General features: G+C 40.1%; 1 protein-coding gene across 3 annotated transcripts; it reads right to left on the bottom strand.

The window, feature by feature from the left end:
* Positions 1-1,405: 1,405 nt before the first annotated feature.
* Positions 1,406-16,801, bottom strand: slc25a42 (solute carrier family 25 member 42). 3 transcript variants are annotated; one of them, XM_033650048.2, is made up of 8 exons: positions 16,379-16,801; positions 12,995-13,170; positions 11,377-11,488; positions 11,110-11,135; positions 10,744-10,910; positions 9,491-9,607; positions 8,783-8,934; positions 1,406-8,671 (listed from the first exon to the last, which is right to left on the bottom strand). In XM_033650048.2, the coding sequence occupies exons 2-8, from the start codon at positions 13,082-13,084 to the stop codon at positions 8,346-8,348; spliced, it is 990 nt and encodes a 329-aa protein (XP_033505939.1). In that variant the 5' UTR covers positions 13,085-13,170; positions 16,379-16,801; the 3' UTR covers positions 1,406-8,345. The 3 variants fall into 3 exon arrangements, with proteins under 3 accessions (XP_033505939.1, XP_078029384.1, XP_033505940.1); XM_078173258.1 differs by having other exon boundaries at positions 16,639-16,801; XM_033650049.2 differs by lacking the exon at positions 16,379-16,801 and adding an exon at positions 13,273-13,502.
* Positions 16,802-16,937: the final 136 nt, after the last annotated feature.

Here is a 16,937-nt window from a genome sequence, read left to right as displayed (position 1 = left end):
CCATCTCTAGAACAACTGTTAAGAGGAGAGTGCGCCAATCAGGCCTTCATGGTCAAATAGCTGCTAGGAAACCACTGCTAAGGAGAGGCAACAAGCAGAAGAGATTTGTTTGGGCCAAGAAACACAAGGAATGGACATTAGACCAGTGGAAATCTGTGCTTTGGTCTGATGAGTCCAAATTTGAGATCTTTGGTTCCAACCGCCGTGTCTTTGTGAGACGCAGAAAAGGTGAACGGATGGATTCCACATGCCTGGTTCCCACTGTGAAGCATGGAGGAGGAGGTGTGATGGTGTGGGGGTGTTTTGCTGGTGACACTATTGGGGATTTATTCAAAATTGAAGGCACACTGAACCAGCATGGCTACCACAGCATCCTGCAGCGACATGCCATCCCATCCGGTTTGCGTTTAGTTGGACCATCATTTATTTTTCAACAGGACAATGACCCCAAACACACCTCCAGGCTGTGCAAGGGCTATTTGACCAAGAAGGAGAGTGATGGAGTGCTGCGGCAGATGACCTGGCCTCCACAGTCACCGGACCTGAACCCAGTCGAGATGGTTTGGGGTGAGCTGGACCGCAGAGTGAAGGCAAAGGGGCCAACAAGTGCTAAACACCTCTGGGAACTCCTTCAAGACTGTTGGAAAACCATTTCAGGTGACTACCTCTTGAAGCTCATGGAGAGAATGCCAAGAGTGTGCAAAGCAGTAATCAGAGCAAAGGGTGGCTATTTTGAAGAAACTAGAATATAAAACATGTTTTCAGTTATTTCACCTTTTTTTGTTAAGTACATAACTCCACATGTGTTCATTCATAGTTTTGATGCCTTCAGTGAGAATCTACAATGTAAATAGTCATGAAAATAAAGAAAACGCATTGAATGAGAAGGTGTGTCCAAACTTTTGGCCTGTACTGTATATTATTTATTTCATAATTGATTTATATTTATAAATCTAAATAGATTTGGTATAACTTTGTTCATTTCCCTGGTAATTAACTCACTCATTTATATTTCCATATGTATTTCTTTATTTCCAAATGTACTATTTATACTTATCACCACAATTTTTTAAATTGCATTTAGTATGTATTTATATGTAATTAGGTTATATATTTATTACCAATTTATGCATTTATTACTATTCTTTGGGCCATTACTGTTAGCAGTCCACTAAATGGGGTAATTATTAATAGGAAATGTATACATATAATTATGCTTTTAAAATTCTGAGGTGGTCAATTTGGTGATTCCAGTTATTATGTATTCATGCCGTGTCCTCAAAGACCACACTGAACATATTTTATTTAAACCTAAGTTTTAATCCATGGCCAAAAGAAACTCCATAAGTACAAACATTCAAGGACAGGATCAGAACAGTAGAATAGAAAAAAACAAGCATCAATGTGTTGTTAACATCCAGTTTTATTTGAAAACTTTCCTACAGATACACCATCATCACTAGAGACCGGACACAGGGTGTAGGTACGGTTACATTCAGTTGGCACAAATCACTGGGATTGACAAAACAGCTGCTGCATCACTGCTGCACTGAAACAAAAACAACACAAGGTGATCCGTTGAAACATGCAAACACAGTAGCATCGTTTGTCTGCACGTCACTTACCGACAAATAAGGTTAAAACAACTAAATTTGCTTTTAAGAGAGCAAATAAAATCTGATTTTTTCCAAGTTTTGTTTCTGTAGTGTGTCAGTATTCCTCATTATTAAGCCACTGTCAGGTTCACAACTAAATATGTACTTTTTTGGCATTTCATGATTGTCTGGGTTGTTGTGTATTTCATCATGTATTTATCCATCTCCTTTGATCTATAGTTAGATCAATAGGTGGATGATAAGATTACAAAGCTCTTCCAATCGAAATCAGGGTTCAAATAACCATTAACTTTCAAATTAGTCCTAGTCTGGTTGGAATGGATGGGTTGGAGTCTGCTAGGGAGCCAAGGGTCATGCATTTCACCCTAGACAGCAAAACCCTGCAAGGCAGTTTTATAGCTTTACAAAATTCACATACAAAAACTGGAGCTGAAGTTATACATTCAGTCACAGAGGTCTCACAATCCCAAACTTCAAACCCCCCGCTGCTGTCCCTCAAATACTTGGAACTTCAAGACCGAAGCAAAGGCTAGAAAATGGAAGCAACCTTCAAAAAGGTTAGTAGAAGTAGCTCAGTCATAGTAGAAACGTTACTATTCCTCGCCAGGCACTTGAGTCAGTAACTACCCTTCACTCAGCTCTCGGTTACTGTGTACTTTCTGCTATGCAGCATTCGTGCACGCTTCAGCTCAGAGCATGTGCAGGTTTCAAGCTGTCATTGATCAAAACTCAGCTACACATATTTTCAAACTATTAACAAAGGCAAGACGTAAAGATTACACACTGGTATTAAAAGACTAGACTTGCATCTGTTGTTAACATGAATGCATCACCACTGTTTGCTGATTAGAATAATATATGTGTTTATGTGTGTGTCATCAGAGCACTGCTACAATCCTCCTGATTCACTGAAGAAGAAAACAATAAAAACATCAAACAAATTGATGATGGTCAGACAGGCCCGTCAGGGGAGAGCAGAGTTTAGTGAAGTAGCTGCGGTAGTCCCTAAACTTCTTGCTTAAGAAGCCCTTTTTCTGTCACTCAGTAAACTGACGACCCCTGACTGAAGGACATCTCTTATGGATATTTCATATTCTATTAAATACAGAACAATAACAGTGCAGAACAACTGATAAACTGTACAGTTAACCCAAATATTGAATACAATAACTGCAGGACGTTTGTGTAACTCGAGCAATTTGGATTAATTTCGAGCAGAATTTTTCCTGCAAATATCACAGATGAGTCTTCCTAATATTTGTAGAAACTTTTAATATAATACTCTATTTTTGACATACATACTTAATAGGCTTCTTTTTAGACAAACTAACTGTTTTCTTCTCCTTTTGCTTGGCCATTGTTCTATCAGCTCTTTGGTTGTTTTAACTGCATACGTTTCTAAAGCAGGATGAGGCTGTTCAGCAGAGACTGACGGCTCTATTTATATCTTGAATAATAATCTAAACTTTGAAATGATTTCATTTAGTTTGCATCAGAGAGATGAATTAAATGCTGAGATATAGGCCTACTGTATGATTTTATCAAGGCTTCTCGACGCTCCCGTGAAGCTTTTGGCGACCCCTAGTGGGGGTCAGGACCCCCGCTTGGGAACCAGTTGCCTACTGGGCTGAGTATCAAATCACGAAACTTTTTTGGGGCTGACCCAAATGGTATTCTTCACTCATTTATGATGGGATATTTTCTTACTTCAATAGTTAATTTATCAATTTTAAACTAATTTATTCAGACTATGTTTCCTATACTGCTTGTTTTTAAACAGATCCTACAGACCACATTAACGATGCTATCGAGGTATTTCGCCACTACTCGCGTTAATGGAGGACCAAATTAAGGAAGCTGCTAAACTAGATTTAACGGTGATGCAGCTGGGAGTGCACGACGGCAGAGACATTTTAAACGGGCAATGCTCGCTTGTTTTCGGCACCCCCGAGGCATGGATACTAATGACATCAGATTCTGGGTGAGTCGTTGATCTCTACTGATTGGTTAGGGAAAAATCAAATCCCCCCCTCTTTGTAAATCGCCTTCAATGGAGGCGATGTCAGACTGAAGGCTCTGGGAACTTCAGTCTGACACTCAGGCTAAGTTCCCCCCTCAGGTTAACAATGTTAGCTCTGTCAGCACTGTTAGCACCGTTAGCTGCTAGCCACCAGCTCAGCCCCCTCCATATGGAGAGCCGTGTGCAGACAATCTCGCCCCAGACTCTGAAGCATAGATATGCTCTGAATGTTGCATACAGCTCCTTCAATGGACAAATAAATGTATCAATTCCAATTAAATAATCAATTAATCTTCTAAATAGCGAAGACATTACATGATTCGAGATTCACACATTTAAAATGCTCCTTTTCTACAGCAGTGAATAGTTTGAGTTGTTTGTCTGCTGGTCAGAACACAGACAGTAAGCAATGTTAACGGACACTTTGATAAATAAAATAATGTATAGATTAATCTGTTTTTAAAGCTTAGTAGTGAAGCCCTAGTAGAGTTTTTTTAATATAGTATAACAATATCATTAAAGGTATACTATGCAGGGTTTTCCTAATAAACAATGTAGAGGCTCATACAAAAATAGTCCGCTGCAAGCATCACTTATGACCCACTAGAAGTATGTGGTGGTGACCCTGCCCCCCGCCCATATTTTCTCATGTCTGCGACGTCCTGTTGCTTTGGTCTGGACTTTATAAAAAGGTAGCGACCACGTAGCAGCAGCACAAATTCAAAAGACGGCTAAGAGATCGCAGACTGAGCTTGCTGCAAAATGACTGAGTCTGGGGTTGGCTTTGACTTTGGCTGATGAGCACTGAAGGAAATAATGGGGACGCAGAGCAACACAGGGTTTGCCTGTTTTCTGCTGGACAGGTAGGTGTTGGCGGTTAGTTTAATTAGCTTTCTATTAGCACAACAAATATGACGTTCTTAGAGTAGTAGCTCGCGGTGTGTGTACTAGCAGTTTATTGAGGAGGGGCTCAGTTTACAAAAAGTAACCAGCATTTCCTGCATAGTTTACCTTTAATATTACACTATTGTTTTTTGAGCTCCTTCAGGGTTGGTTTTTAACTAACTTGAGTTTGTGTAGTGGAGAAAACGTCATGCTTTATTCTGGTGAGGATGACACTCTCCTGCCCTCTGCCCCACCTGGCTCTGCACTCAGCTGCTCCCTCAGCATGTGTGCTCTAAGTATAGAAACTATTGACACTCTTCAACACCTGTGAACCTGCATCAATACTGTTCAAACTGTCTCACATACAAATGACAACCGAGCAGCTATTTCCATTCTTAGCACTGCTCAACATAACACACAGATATGTGAGGATTTCATGAGTGTTTGATTTACGTTTTGAGGTAATGTACAACACTGCAAACACTAAAATATACTCGATCATGCCTGTAACACAGAGCTCAAGCGATTTCTTCACTATGTGTGTGCATAATTCCAGTCAAGCTAATCCATTAGCAAATACTGCTACAGCTCTACGACATGTGCCGAGCAAACCCCCTGCAGCTGCTGAACCAACAGCAAATGGAAGACAACATTTGTGTACTCGATGTGACGCTGTGTGCATCTGTATCAGTGACATATGGGACATAATATTAGAAACACCTCTCAACATATCGATATCCAAAACAACACGACTAAAGCGACGCCTGACGCACAGCATCAACCACAGAATATTGTACACTTCATACAGGTAGTACTCACTGCACGGTTGTTGTATTGATTTAGATGTTACATGTGTTCCTACTGAGGGTGTCAAAAGTATTGATACCTTGATAATTTTCGAAAAACCGCTTGTTTAAAACGATACGATCTCTGTCAATTAAACATCCGATAGTATCGAAAGTTCTGAAGCTATTAAAGATCATAAAAACAAAACAGATCTACAACCAGCCAATACAGTTGATCTCAGAGATACATGAAATGGACATGACCTTCTAAACAACGCACTACACTGTTAATGTGTGTCATTCTGCAGGGACAATGCTAGGGACATCAGAGCATCAGCCAGAGGGGACTGCTCGGCTAAATTTAGGAAAACTGCTTTCAGACATTTAGCATTTTTAGTTAGTGCAGCAGATAAATGGAACTTAATTCCCATCTAAATCAGAGAATGGGCAAGTTTGAGTATTTTTAAAACGACATTCAAACCACGGTTCAAGACAAATCAATCATGTGATCACTGATCTGAACCTGTGAATGGAATAAACTGTTTTCCAAGACTATATAACATATATACATTTTATATGTGATGTACTGTTTATAAATTTGCAAACTTTTAATCTTTATCTGTATTGTCTTTTAATATTTTTCTGTCCAGGAACTGAAGATGGTAATTAGCTATATAGCTAACTCTGGCTTGACAGCTGTATTATGCATGGTCCCTGTTACTGTAAATAAACTAATAAACTAAACTGAACGTGGTGGTGGGCACCAAATGTGGTAAAGTTGTGTGCTGGCAACATGAAAACAATGCCAATGCAAAAAAGCAGCTGAAGTTTGATTAGGTTGAGGGAAAGGAAAAAGCTTGGTTAGGTTTAGAGAACCAAAGGAATACTTGGTTACGGAAAAGATCAAGGTTTTGGCTGAAATAACTTTGTACAGGGCGTAGGTGATGTCAAGTTATGTACTTTGAATAGTTACATAAAGCAGTATCTGTGTAAAGTACCAATATAAAGTACTTTGTGTAGTTCTGTTAAATCTGTAAATTCCAGTCACTACTCTGACTTTTGGTTTCAAACTGGACACAAACAGCAGTCTCCTGGTTGAAAGTCCATGTTTGTTTGACCGATCCACCACTGCTCCTACCTGCCCTTTGCTATGCATGTATTAAGAGATATGAAAGTTGCTCAGTGGCGCATGAAGCCAAAAAGCCCTATTCCCGTGGTATGAAATCACCTGAATGATCGGCACGTATGCATCACTGGGCCCATAAACCAAGCGCACCAGACTTCTGCTGGCTGAACCAGTCGCTTCTGATTTAGTGCACCGCTAACTGGAATGCAAATAAAATGAATTAATCAAACAGCTCTGCTAGACTTGCCAAATGTTATCTGACTGAATGGATTAAATCCTGACGTTGAAAGGAGTCATTTCACGAGGGTTGTGACGCTACAAAAAATGTATCCACTGATAAATAGACGTCTCTTTCCCAATGTTAGTATGTGGGAAAGTCTTAGTGGCCAACTGCATCGTGTGCAGACTCTATAGTTGTAATTCCACTGTTTGGCCACTACAAAAACTGGCTTCAAAGCCAGACACACTTCCCGTGGGCCTGCCCTACACAGACTTTCTCGCTCGATACTGAATCCATGTGTCCACCATGACAAAAATTCTTAACTGACTTTGCATTGGCATCGTTTTTGTGTTACCAGCATGTGACTTTAACATATTGTGCGCCCATCACCATATAATGCGTTGTTAAGGCTTCGTGCCCATTTCATGCAATTCTGAGATCAGGCTGTACCAGCAGTGTGATGGTTGTTATTTTAAAAAAGAAAAAAATATAATATTTTGTGTTCCTAGTTTTATTTCTCCTTTTAGCAGTGGCGTCAGAAGATGTATCGAGGATTGTTTTTTTACACTAGTATTGTTTCAAATTTAAAACAACATTAGTTGCTACTAAACTGTTAATTCAGTGTATATGATTTCACATTTGGAAAATGACCTGTTAAATTGCTTGATGTGCGTTACATGCGACTAAATGTCAGTTACTTTCAGCTAGCATTCCCAACTAGCGCTGAAATCTGTCTAATCATCTGTATTAATAATACAAATAACAAAACTCTCTATCACAATTGACAAAATTAAAAAACAAAAAAAAAAAAAACATGACATGATCACAGTGAAAACAAATTAAATCATATGGGCACTCTTTGTATTTCACATCTGTTGGCACTGGCATAAGATCCAGCTCAATTATCTACTGTACAAATAAAAGTCAGTCTTGGAGTGCTCCACTCAGAAACTGGACTTATAGTGATTTCAATATATTCAACTCAAAGAAAAACTGACCATATGATGGCAGTAACAATGCTGTTACCTCTCTGCTAGGCAAGATTTTTGCCATGTAGTTGTACTCTGAAAACTTTTGTGCTTAAATATACAAACACCACTAACATCATATCATCTACGATTAACTCATATCGTAACCTTTGGTATAATTCCTTAAAACAAACGCACTCACAATAAAACCAATCTCAAGGGGGCAAATTTTACTGTTATTAAATCAAATGCATCTTAAAAAGTTAATAAATGAGTGGCAACCTGCATTGCATTGGAAGGTGTCAGTTTTAAGCAGACACACAAGGCAGTTGGGAGGCTTCAGTGTGTGTGTGTGTGTGAAGCTCTTAGACTGGCAAATACACTCGCAGGCCTGGTCCACGACGGCAGGAGCGTTATAATTTATGTGTACACACAAACACACATAAAATCACTGAGCATATTGCACTTAGCTGTACAGGACAACAGTGTGTACAGGTACTCTGTACCGTCCAACATACCTCATGCCTGTAGGGACTGTGCATTCCCCGCTGCACACAGATAAAGCGAGAGAATACATTAATATCACGCATCCTGAGCGAGTGTGTGTTTCGCTTTTATGCAGCGAAACAAACTCGTCACTCTCTCACTTCTTTTCTCTTCACAGGGTGTATGTATGGGGAGCTTCTCTTCCTGTTACCCCCCATTTTCCTCTACCTCTATCATTATTATCGTGCCGTATAGCCCATTTGCTCCAGCTTCCTCAGGAGGATCTGAGTAAGGTCAAAGGTGGTGAAGCTGATGCCCACCGCCATGGGCCCTTTCACCCAGTTCATACTGAGACCTTTGTAGAGTCCACGGACGATCCCTTCTTCAGACACAATCTCCCTCATGGTGCCCAGGATGGTGCCGTACGTGTGACCTGTGACTCCCGCAGTCTGCATGCGGCGTCGCACCACATCCAGAGGGTAAGATGCCGACTGGCCAATAAGGCCAGCACAGGCTCCAAATGCTAGACGTTCATGTGTGTAGGGCTGTGAGCGCCCGCTGTGCTCTGCATGGGACAGAAGGATATAAAGGAGTGCCATTTTATGTATGCAACATTAACATTAGGTGTGAAAGAACACATTGCAGGTAAATAGATGCATTGGCAGTGGTGCGTTACCTGCATGTATTTTCTTCAATGTGTCATAGGTAAAAAAGCTGAGACCAGCGTAGGGAATAACACCCAGCATGGTGGGAGTGAAGCCTCGATACAATGTCTTCGGGCCCTCTTCTCGGGTTATTCGCATAAACACGTGCAGGATGTTACTGTACCTAAACAGAGGAGGTACCACAAACACAATAAACATCAAATTGGATGCTTAATTGTACAGCAAAATGCTCCTGCTCAGAATTTGACTCTGGCATCCTGGCAGAAAAAAATCTGTTTTCATTTAGAGGAAGCTCGACATCACTCAACAGCACTATGTGAATTTCATTTGAAGCAAAACAGGAACTCAACTACTTCTGAAGCCAGTGCAGTTTGTTGTGTCACCTACTCTATGTTTTTTTCTGACTGACATATTTTCAAGTCATTAGTAATAAGTTTTGGCCAGTAATGAGCGCTTTGCAGGACTTAGCGAATGATTTAGAGCATCATCCCTGACAGATCTGAGACCTCCACAATGTTGTGCTATTTAAATTTATCATGCATTGCTGTGTAGTGTCATGGCTCTTGAAAAGCCTTCAAATTTTCCATATTTTATTCATAGCAACACTCATATCAATGTAGCCCCTTGTTTTGTTTTGCTGTAGTGCTATTGTCAGTGTGTCTATGTGTGTGTTAAACACCCATTGATGACTGTGTATTGGCAATTAAAGATGGCCTTACATTTCCTTTGGTGTTACAGCCATCCTAGCTCGCACCATGTCCAGAGGATAGGTCAGCATGGCTGCTGTCAAACCAGCCATAGACCCGGCAAGAAATCTGGGAATTAGAGGAAGGGCTCTGGAACACAGAGAAAACAACTGTATACATCAGCCTTTCAGATTTTGTATTACTCCACAAGACAAAGACAATCCTAAATGAGCTTTAAATTCAAATGTAAAGATAAAGGTCAATAGATGAGCCAGCAGACCTGAGTAGTAGGTCTACTAGTGTAAACTGGGGCTGTAATGGTATGCGTATTCATGCTGTACTGTACCATCACCATACAAGGTTTACAGTGTGGTGCACGCAGCTGCACACAGAGCACATGGTATGCAGAACAGAGTTCACAAGCGTGAGCTCCAATCAAACACTTTCAGCTGTAAGCTTCTGGCAACACATGCTGAGATTAGCACAACAAGCTGATTGTCAGGCTGTAACATGCGAGACAGTCACACTATGGCGAGCGCAACTGAGGAGCTGGAAGGCCAGCCTGCAGGTTCCTGGTCAGCTACAGGGGACGAGGATGGTTGCTCTGTGGTTGTAGGGGATGTAAACAGAAACAAATCCAACATGCTAAAGCACAGTCAACGTTATCACCCAGATGTGCGGATTACTGGGATGATAAATGTTTGGGTGCTTTAAATATGTAAATATAGCCACGGTGTAACTAATGCTAATTGAAACACTCCTCCTAATGCACAAGTTTTATTTTTCCATCCTTCCATCAATCCATTTTCAACCGCTTATCTGAAGTCAGGTCGTGGGGGCAGTAGGCTGAGCAAAGTATTCCAGACGCCCCTCTCCCCAGCGATGCTTTACAGCTCTTCCTGGAAGATTATTCTATATCATTCTATTTATTTAGTATTTTCAATTTTATAGCATAACAGACGCTTTTCAGTTTTATAGCCTGTTGTGTCCAGTTGCCTTTTGGAAAAGTGTTTGTTAAGTGTTGGTACAGTGTAACGCAGATATGTTTGAAGTGTTCCTTATTTTTATGATAATTTAAGTTCAACAAACTTGTTGGTAGGCAAAAAGTTACATCCCCAGCTAGGAGACTTTGGCTGCCAAAATTAAATGAGAAGAAATGTATCCTTATGCATCTGTTTTATTCCAAATGTTCTGAACTCTCACCAAACCTTGAGTCCTAAACCAAGGTATGAAGCAAACTGTAACTCCTATGTACTGCTACACCTCTAGTATAAAGTGACACTTACTTCCCCTGAAAGCCGTAGTAGCCTCCCAACAGCCCCTTGTACTGCTCGTGTGCACAGAACTGGATGGCGGCATACGGGATGACTCGCACCATGGTGGCAGAGTTCCCCCTCCACAGACTGAGGAGGCCATCCTTCAGGTAGGTCCGGTAGATCAATCTGTAGGCCTCCTGTAATGTGGTGTGCACAGATAAACACATACATGTTCCTGATTGATTGATTGATTATATATATATATATTAATAGATTTTTGTCTTTGAACATCTTTCTGCTTATATTAACTGCAATGGATGTGAATCAATCTCTTCTTATGAATGAGAATCAATTGAATAACTAAGAAACTGACATTAAATATGTGATCAAACTTACCTTAGCAGAGAATCTTGCTGAAGACACTAAAAACAAAACATATGTGCAATATAAATAACATGTATGTGTCCAGTGTTTCTGTAGGTCATCATATATTTACTAATATTCTTATTTATATGACTGACAGAGCAACACAGCTAAAAAAACAAACAAACAAACAAAAAAAAAACCCACACTGGTTCTCGATGTAACACCATGGCTTCCATGTGGGTCATTTCTAATTTAAAATCTGTTTCCACTTTTAGGTCAGCAGAGAATCCAACTTGCCTTGGAAAATGATTTTAGTCCTGTCCAGAGGGGCGACAGCTGTCTTGGCCACAGCGCCTGCTAAAGCCCCAGAGAAGAGCGAGTTGAGGACAGAGCGCGTGAGCTTCGGGCCCTGCAGAGCGATGGAGGAATGACATTTAGGGTTACCAACACCAACATGGTGAATCCTGTAAAAACTGCCTCCTCATGTGAGCAAAGTCATGTTTGAGATGCTGTTGATCATTAAACTGGAGTTATGTGAGTATTAGATGACGTCTGACTGACCAGTTTATAAAACATTATAAAGGAGATCAGATGACCTCATATGACTTCCTTCAAATATAGAAAGTACAGATAATACACAGACACTGAAATAACCTCAGGATGCCGATACAGTTCTACCACTGAAGATCACCACATAATCACAATCTCTTTATTCTACACAATACAGTCATCGCTCACTTTGAGCAATGTGTCACGTTCCCTTGACAGGAGTTAATCACAGAAAATGACAGCTATGTTAGCATCAAGAGTATCATAAAAGGGAAGGGAAATCTGAAACAGAATTTGCATTGTGATTATTATCATGTGATTTCTGACAGTCAGCTCAGTGGCATGACATTGCACTAGTGACTCTTTGGCCTTATAGATGCTTACATGTATTGTTTGGGATCATTCATTCACACTAGAAAAACTCCAGCTGCTCCAGTATTCACTCATAATTAAGCAGCTATATTATTTTCTAATTCAAACTGACCTGCAAAAAATGATATAAATAAAACCTGGACTTCATTTTTGAGTGTATTTTTTTCTTTTACAGTGACAGTTCATCCTGACAATCAAAAATACATATTTTTCCTTTCACCTGTAGTGCTATTTATCAATCTAGATTGTTTTGGTGTGAGTTGCAGAGTGTTGCATATATCAACTATAGTGATGTCTGACTTCTCTCTGATATAACGGATCTAGATGGCACTCTGCTTGTGGTGCTGAAAGTGCCAAAAAATACATTTGAAAAACTCAACAGCAATGTCTCTTTCCAGAAATCATGACCCGATTACTCAAGATAATCCACAGACCTTGTTGTGAGCAGTTTCATATAGGAACTATTTTCCTTGTACCCAACTAATTCTGCCATCACCACTCAGAAAAAAGCCTGCATCTCCTCATGGACGAGAAGCTCGTACTCTATTCGTGGCAGCGCAAGATGTAAATGTAAATGGCTTCCTCTTTGACTGAGCTGTTGCGTTAGCTAGCTCAGTGGTGCTAGGTGAGCTCATCATAGATGCACACTTCCTTCTGCATGGTGGGTGTAGTTTGATAGAAGGAAAATAGTTCCTACGTGGAGCTGCTCACAAAAAGGTCTGTGGATTATCTTGAGTAACTGGGTCAAGTTTCTGAAAAGAGATGTTACAGTTTTCCAAATGCATTTTTTGGCCCTCTGAGCATCACAAGTGCCATCTAGTTCCCTTGTATTCAAGAGAAGATAGACATCTCTACAGCTGATATCTCTAACATTCATCAACTCACACCAATACATCTAGACTGATAAGTAACACTAAAGCTAAGAGGAAAATGTGTATTTTTGATCCAGGGGTTAACTGTCACTTTAGGTGTTGAAGGAAGGATCGTATTTTACCCCATAGCGCACTTCTGACTGACTGGAGGAAGCCAGCGTCAGCACCTCTCCTTGCGTGTGTGATGTCCGTTCCTGTACTCCTCTCCCCATCCCCGAGGACTACACGCGGCCGTCACTGAGCGTGCTCATGAATTCAAGCACCGGCAGAGGGGAGCAGCAACACCAGGAGCTGAGCGCTACAGAGGAGAGGGAGAGGTCAGAGAGGAAGACAGAGGTCAGTGTTAGGTTGAAATTTAGCCTCTATATAAAAGGATTGACAAGACATTTCCGTGGCTAACCTTCTGTGTCAGGATCAAGTGACAAGCATGACCTGCAGGCAGAGGAATCTATTCTCGTGTAGTGCTGTCATTCTCCCATACTCCCCCTTCTGACTAGAGAAATGCCCTGTAAGCATGTGATGACTAACAGACAGTGTTTGTCTTTAAACAAGAAACTGTAAATACAACACCCACCTCAAGTAAATAAGTTACTGGAACAATCCAATTACCTTTAACCAACTGCCACATCTCTCAAGGCTATATAACAGCACTAAGCAAAGTAGAACTACAATAAGTTAGGACAGAGCTTATGACTTGCAGGTCAAAGGTGTCTGTCTGAGCAAAACAGCAAAATAAAATTAAAAAAAGAGCACAATTGAAGCCCATTCAGGACATACTCGCCTATGTACTTAGTGGAGAATAACATGTGATGAACTTTAGAGGAAGAACACTATCTGGGGCGATTACTACATTAACAAACAAAGACGTCTGCATATTCTGCAATGAGCTAATCCTTTTACTGGACAAATCACTGATTCATGCAACCTTCAACCCACACAGGGTCACTACTACACGTATTTTACAGCCAAGCACCGCTTATACCAACTTCACTTTAAATCACCATTGAAACGTTTTCAAATATTAAAACTTGAACTGCAGGAGAATGCATATACAGCTGGCATTTTTATTTTTGCAGGGCTGCAATAATTCCTTTCAGGTTACTGTTTAATGAATGGCCTACTGTTTTTAATAAATCACATTGGAACATATGTATATTTTACACAACAGCAAAAAATAGAGTTCTATGTTATACACACTTAATTAACATCAGTTTGTGTTTTGATGACAGGAGCATTATTAAGGTTATTTAGGGTTAAGATTTGTTTCTAGAGATATAAAGTTTATATTAGAGCGACAACAATTAATCGATAAGTTGTCTACTATTAAATTAATTGCTACTGTTTTGATAATCAATTAAGTCATAATTCTCTGATTTCAGCTTCCTCAATGTGAATATTTTCTAATTTCTTTACTCCTCTATGACAGTAAAATGAATATCTTTTGGTTGTGTACAAAACAAGACACTTGCAGATGTAATCTTGAGCTTTGGGAAACAACTACAGACATTTTTTGCCATTTCATGACATTTTATAGACCAAAAAAACTACTCGATTAATTGAGAAAATGGTCGACAGACTGATGGACAGTAACCGCTAATTGCAGACCTAGTTTAAAAAGTAAACTTGCTGTTGTAGACACAGCTGTTTCTGCTTTAAAAAGAACATTTTGCTGTACTGAATGTATAAATAAATTATTACCCTACTCTGATTTTGTTCTGTGCTAGATTATTCCACTGGATGTTACAGGGCAGCCCTGAAAAAATGGCAGCTTCAGCTTTAAAACTTCACCAAATATAACCTTTATCCAGCTTCAAAAATGGGCCAGTATTATTCTGAATATTTATTCACATTCTTTGGAGAAGTTTCACTTAAAACATCAGGGTTCATGGCATTTAGTAGCAGTGAGGAGAATCAAGCAAAACAAGATGGAGAGGGGAAGCCATGAGACAAGAGAGCAAACAGAGGGTCTGCTGGAAAGCTGGGTAGTCATGGGCAACTAGTATTGGCACCAATACAACAAGGCTTCATGCCAGATCCTCAAATGAGCACTTAAACCCCTAATGCGTACCCTTTCACCTCACCCACTGTCCTTATTTAGGGGACGTCCCTCACCCCTCCCAGCAGCCTCCTTCCCCATGAAGATCATTTTACAGTTCCTTGTTCCTGACAGCGAGCTATGTCTGCTCTGTGTGCCTTGGATCCAATGACCATACAACCTGCATTTTCAGCTGAGTTACTTACATGAGTCATCGGTAAAATGTCAATGTGTTGGTGAACTGTAGCGTTTCAGACTGTGTCAAGATAACAATGACTGTCTGAAAGTTACAGGTGGAGATGGACGAAATAATAAGAGCACTTCATCCAACTCATTCCACAACAGCAGCAACACAACAATTTTGACAAGTCCTGCATTTGCGATACGAGTCAAGATTTTAGTGGGAATGGTAGATTTTGCATTTCATTTTCACTTAAAGCAATATTAAAGTCATGATAATGTGATTTTTGCTGGGGTCTGTACCAAATATTTATGTTCTCTTACGTCTTAAATACCATTTGAAGGCAGGGTTTCTCTGTAGCATCACAATGCTTCATTAATAATGGTATGTTGTGAGGCATTTTAGCTTCATCATTGGCCATACTGTAACTTCCATAATATTTTGATTAACCGTGCAGCCAATGATTTTATTACTGATTACATACACACATCAATATTTTATGCTTTTGCTTGTTTTATGTTAATTATTTTGTGTTTGCTTTTTGATTCTATGTTTACTTGTTTGTTTACTGAGGCGAGACTCCTTAAATAAGCCTCCAGGTTTGTTTGTTTTTATATATCAACCTGCACAGTTTTCTTTTTGTATTCCTGCTGTGTTGTTTTATTATGCAAATACATAAATTAATTAAATAAAATGAAATGTGTGGATTTTTTTAATTGTTTGGTTTACATGTCAGCAAATAGTGCTCACTATTTTCCTGAGTAGAGGTGCTTATTTTATCAGACCAACAGCTCAAAATCCAGACATTTATTGGATAGAAAATAAAGAAAGGAAGCAAATCCTCACATTTTCCATTTATGCTTAACAACTGACTTAAATGATCAAACGATTATCAAAATAAAATCTGTCAATTTTAGCAGAATCCTGAGGTTAGTGGTGTTTCAGCAGGGGGCTGCATTAAATTGCAATCATGTTGTTTTATCCTCCTGGTGCCTTTTCTGTTACGTCAGTGCAATACTTTTGTAACAGCACATATGCTACCATTTTCCTTAGCAATTAATATTATTGTTATTCTGATTATTTGTGCTAATAATGGCACTGCATAACCACAGACAGGGCGTGATTACATCCAGCAATGTTAATCTAGAATTAAACTTTCATTCATACACTAACCTCCATGCCTCTGCTTCTGTCTCTGTGGTTGCTGCTCTCACCAGTCTTGTTGAAACTTGCCCACTAACAAAACACAGCCGGCTAGCTGTCAGTACTCACAAACACTGCATTTCTTACCTTATAAATTTGACACCAGCACGAAGACTTCTGTTTTTGATATCCTTCAATTGCTGCGTTATTTCGAGTCGCTAGCAGGTTGTTGGGAAACTGTTTCCAAGTTAGCCAAACAGCAGGTCAAGTAACGTTAGCTAGCTGTTAGCCTGCTGCTTCATGTTAATGTTACTCTCGTCGACAGCCTTGTGGGTTTTTTAATAGTCACCTTGCGTCTAAGTAAAAATGTCCCCAGGTGTTGAAGGCACTGTCTTCCACACACTCACATATTAATTAGCTCTGCAGGGACTTGAAGTGACGAGCGTCGCCCATGCTGTTATTTCTGCCGTGGCTGCTGCTCTGAGCGACCGAGGCAGTTAGTTAACGTTAGCTTGACCACAGTGAGATTTGACAAGGACGAGCGCAGTGGCATTGTGGGAAATGGAGTCTGACTGAGGAGGGGCATGTTTGGATAGGTCGGTTAGAGGGGCGTGAGCGTGAGCAGGAGGCCCTCTTCACTTACTGTAGTTTCTCCTGGGTTTTTTCTTGTCCGTGAAGTACTCACAGATGATAACTACACAGCCAC

This window comes from Epinephelus lanceolatus, chromosome 12 (genome assembly GCF_041903045.1).
Source record: "Epinephelus lanceolatus isolate andai-2023 chromosome 12, ASM4190304v1, whole genome shotgun sequence".
Lineage (NCBI taxonomy): Eukaryota > Metazoa > Chordata > Actinopteri > Perciformes > Serranidae > Epinephelus > Epinephelus lanceolatus.
The sequence above is the reverse complement of the archived record's forward strand: the minus strand, read 5'-3'. Positions and strand labels throughout refer to the sequence as shown.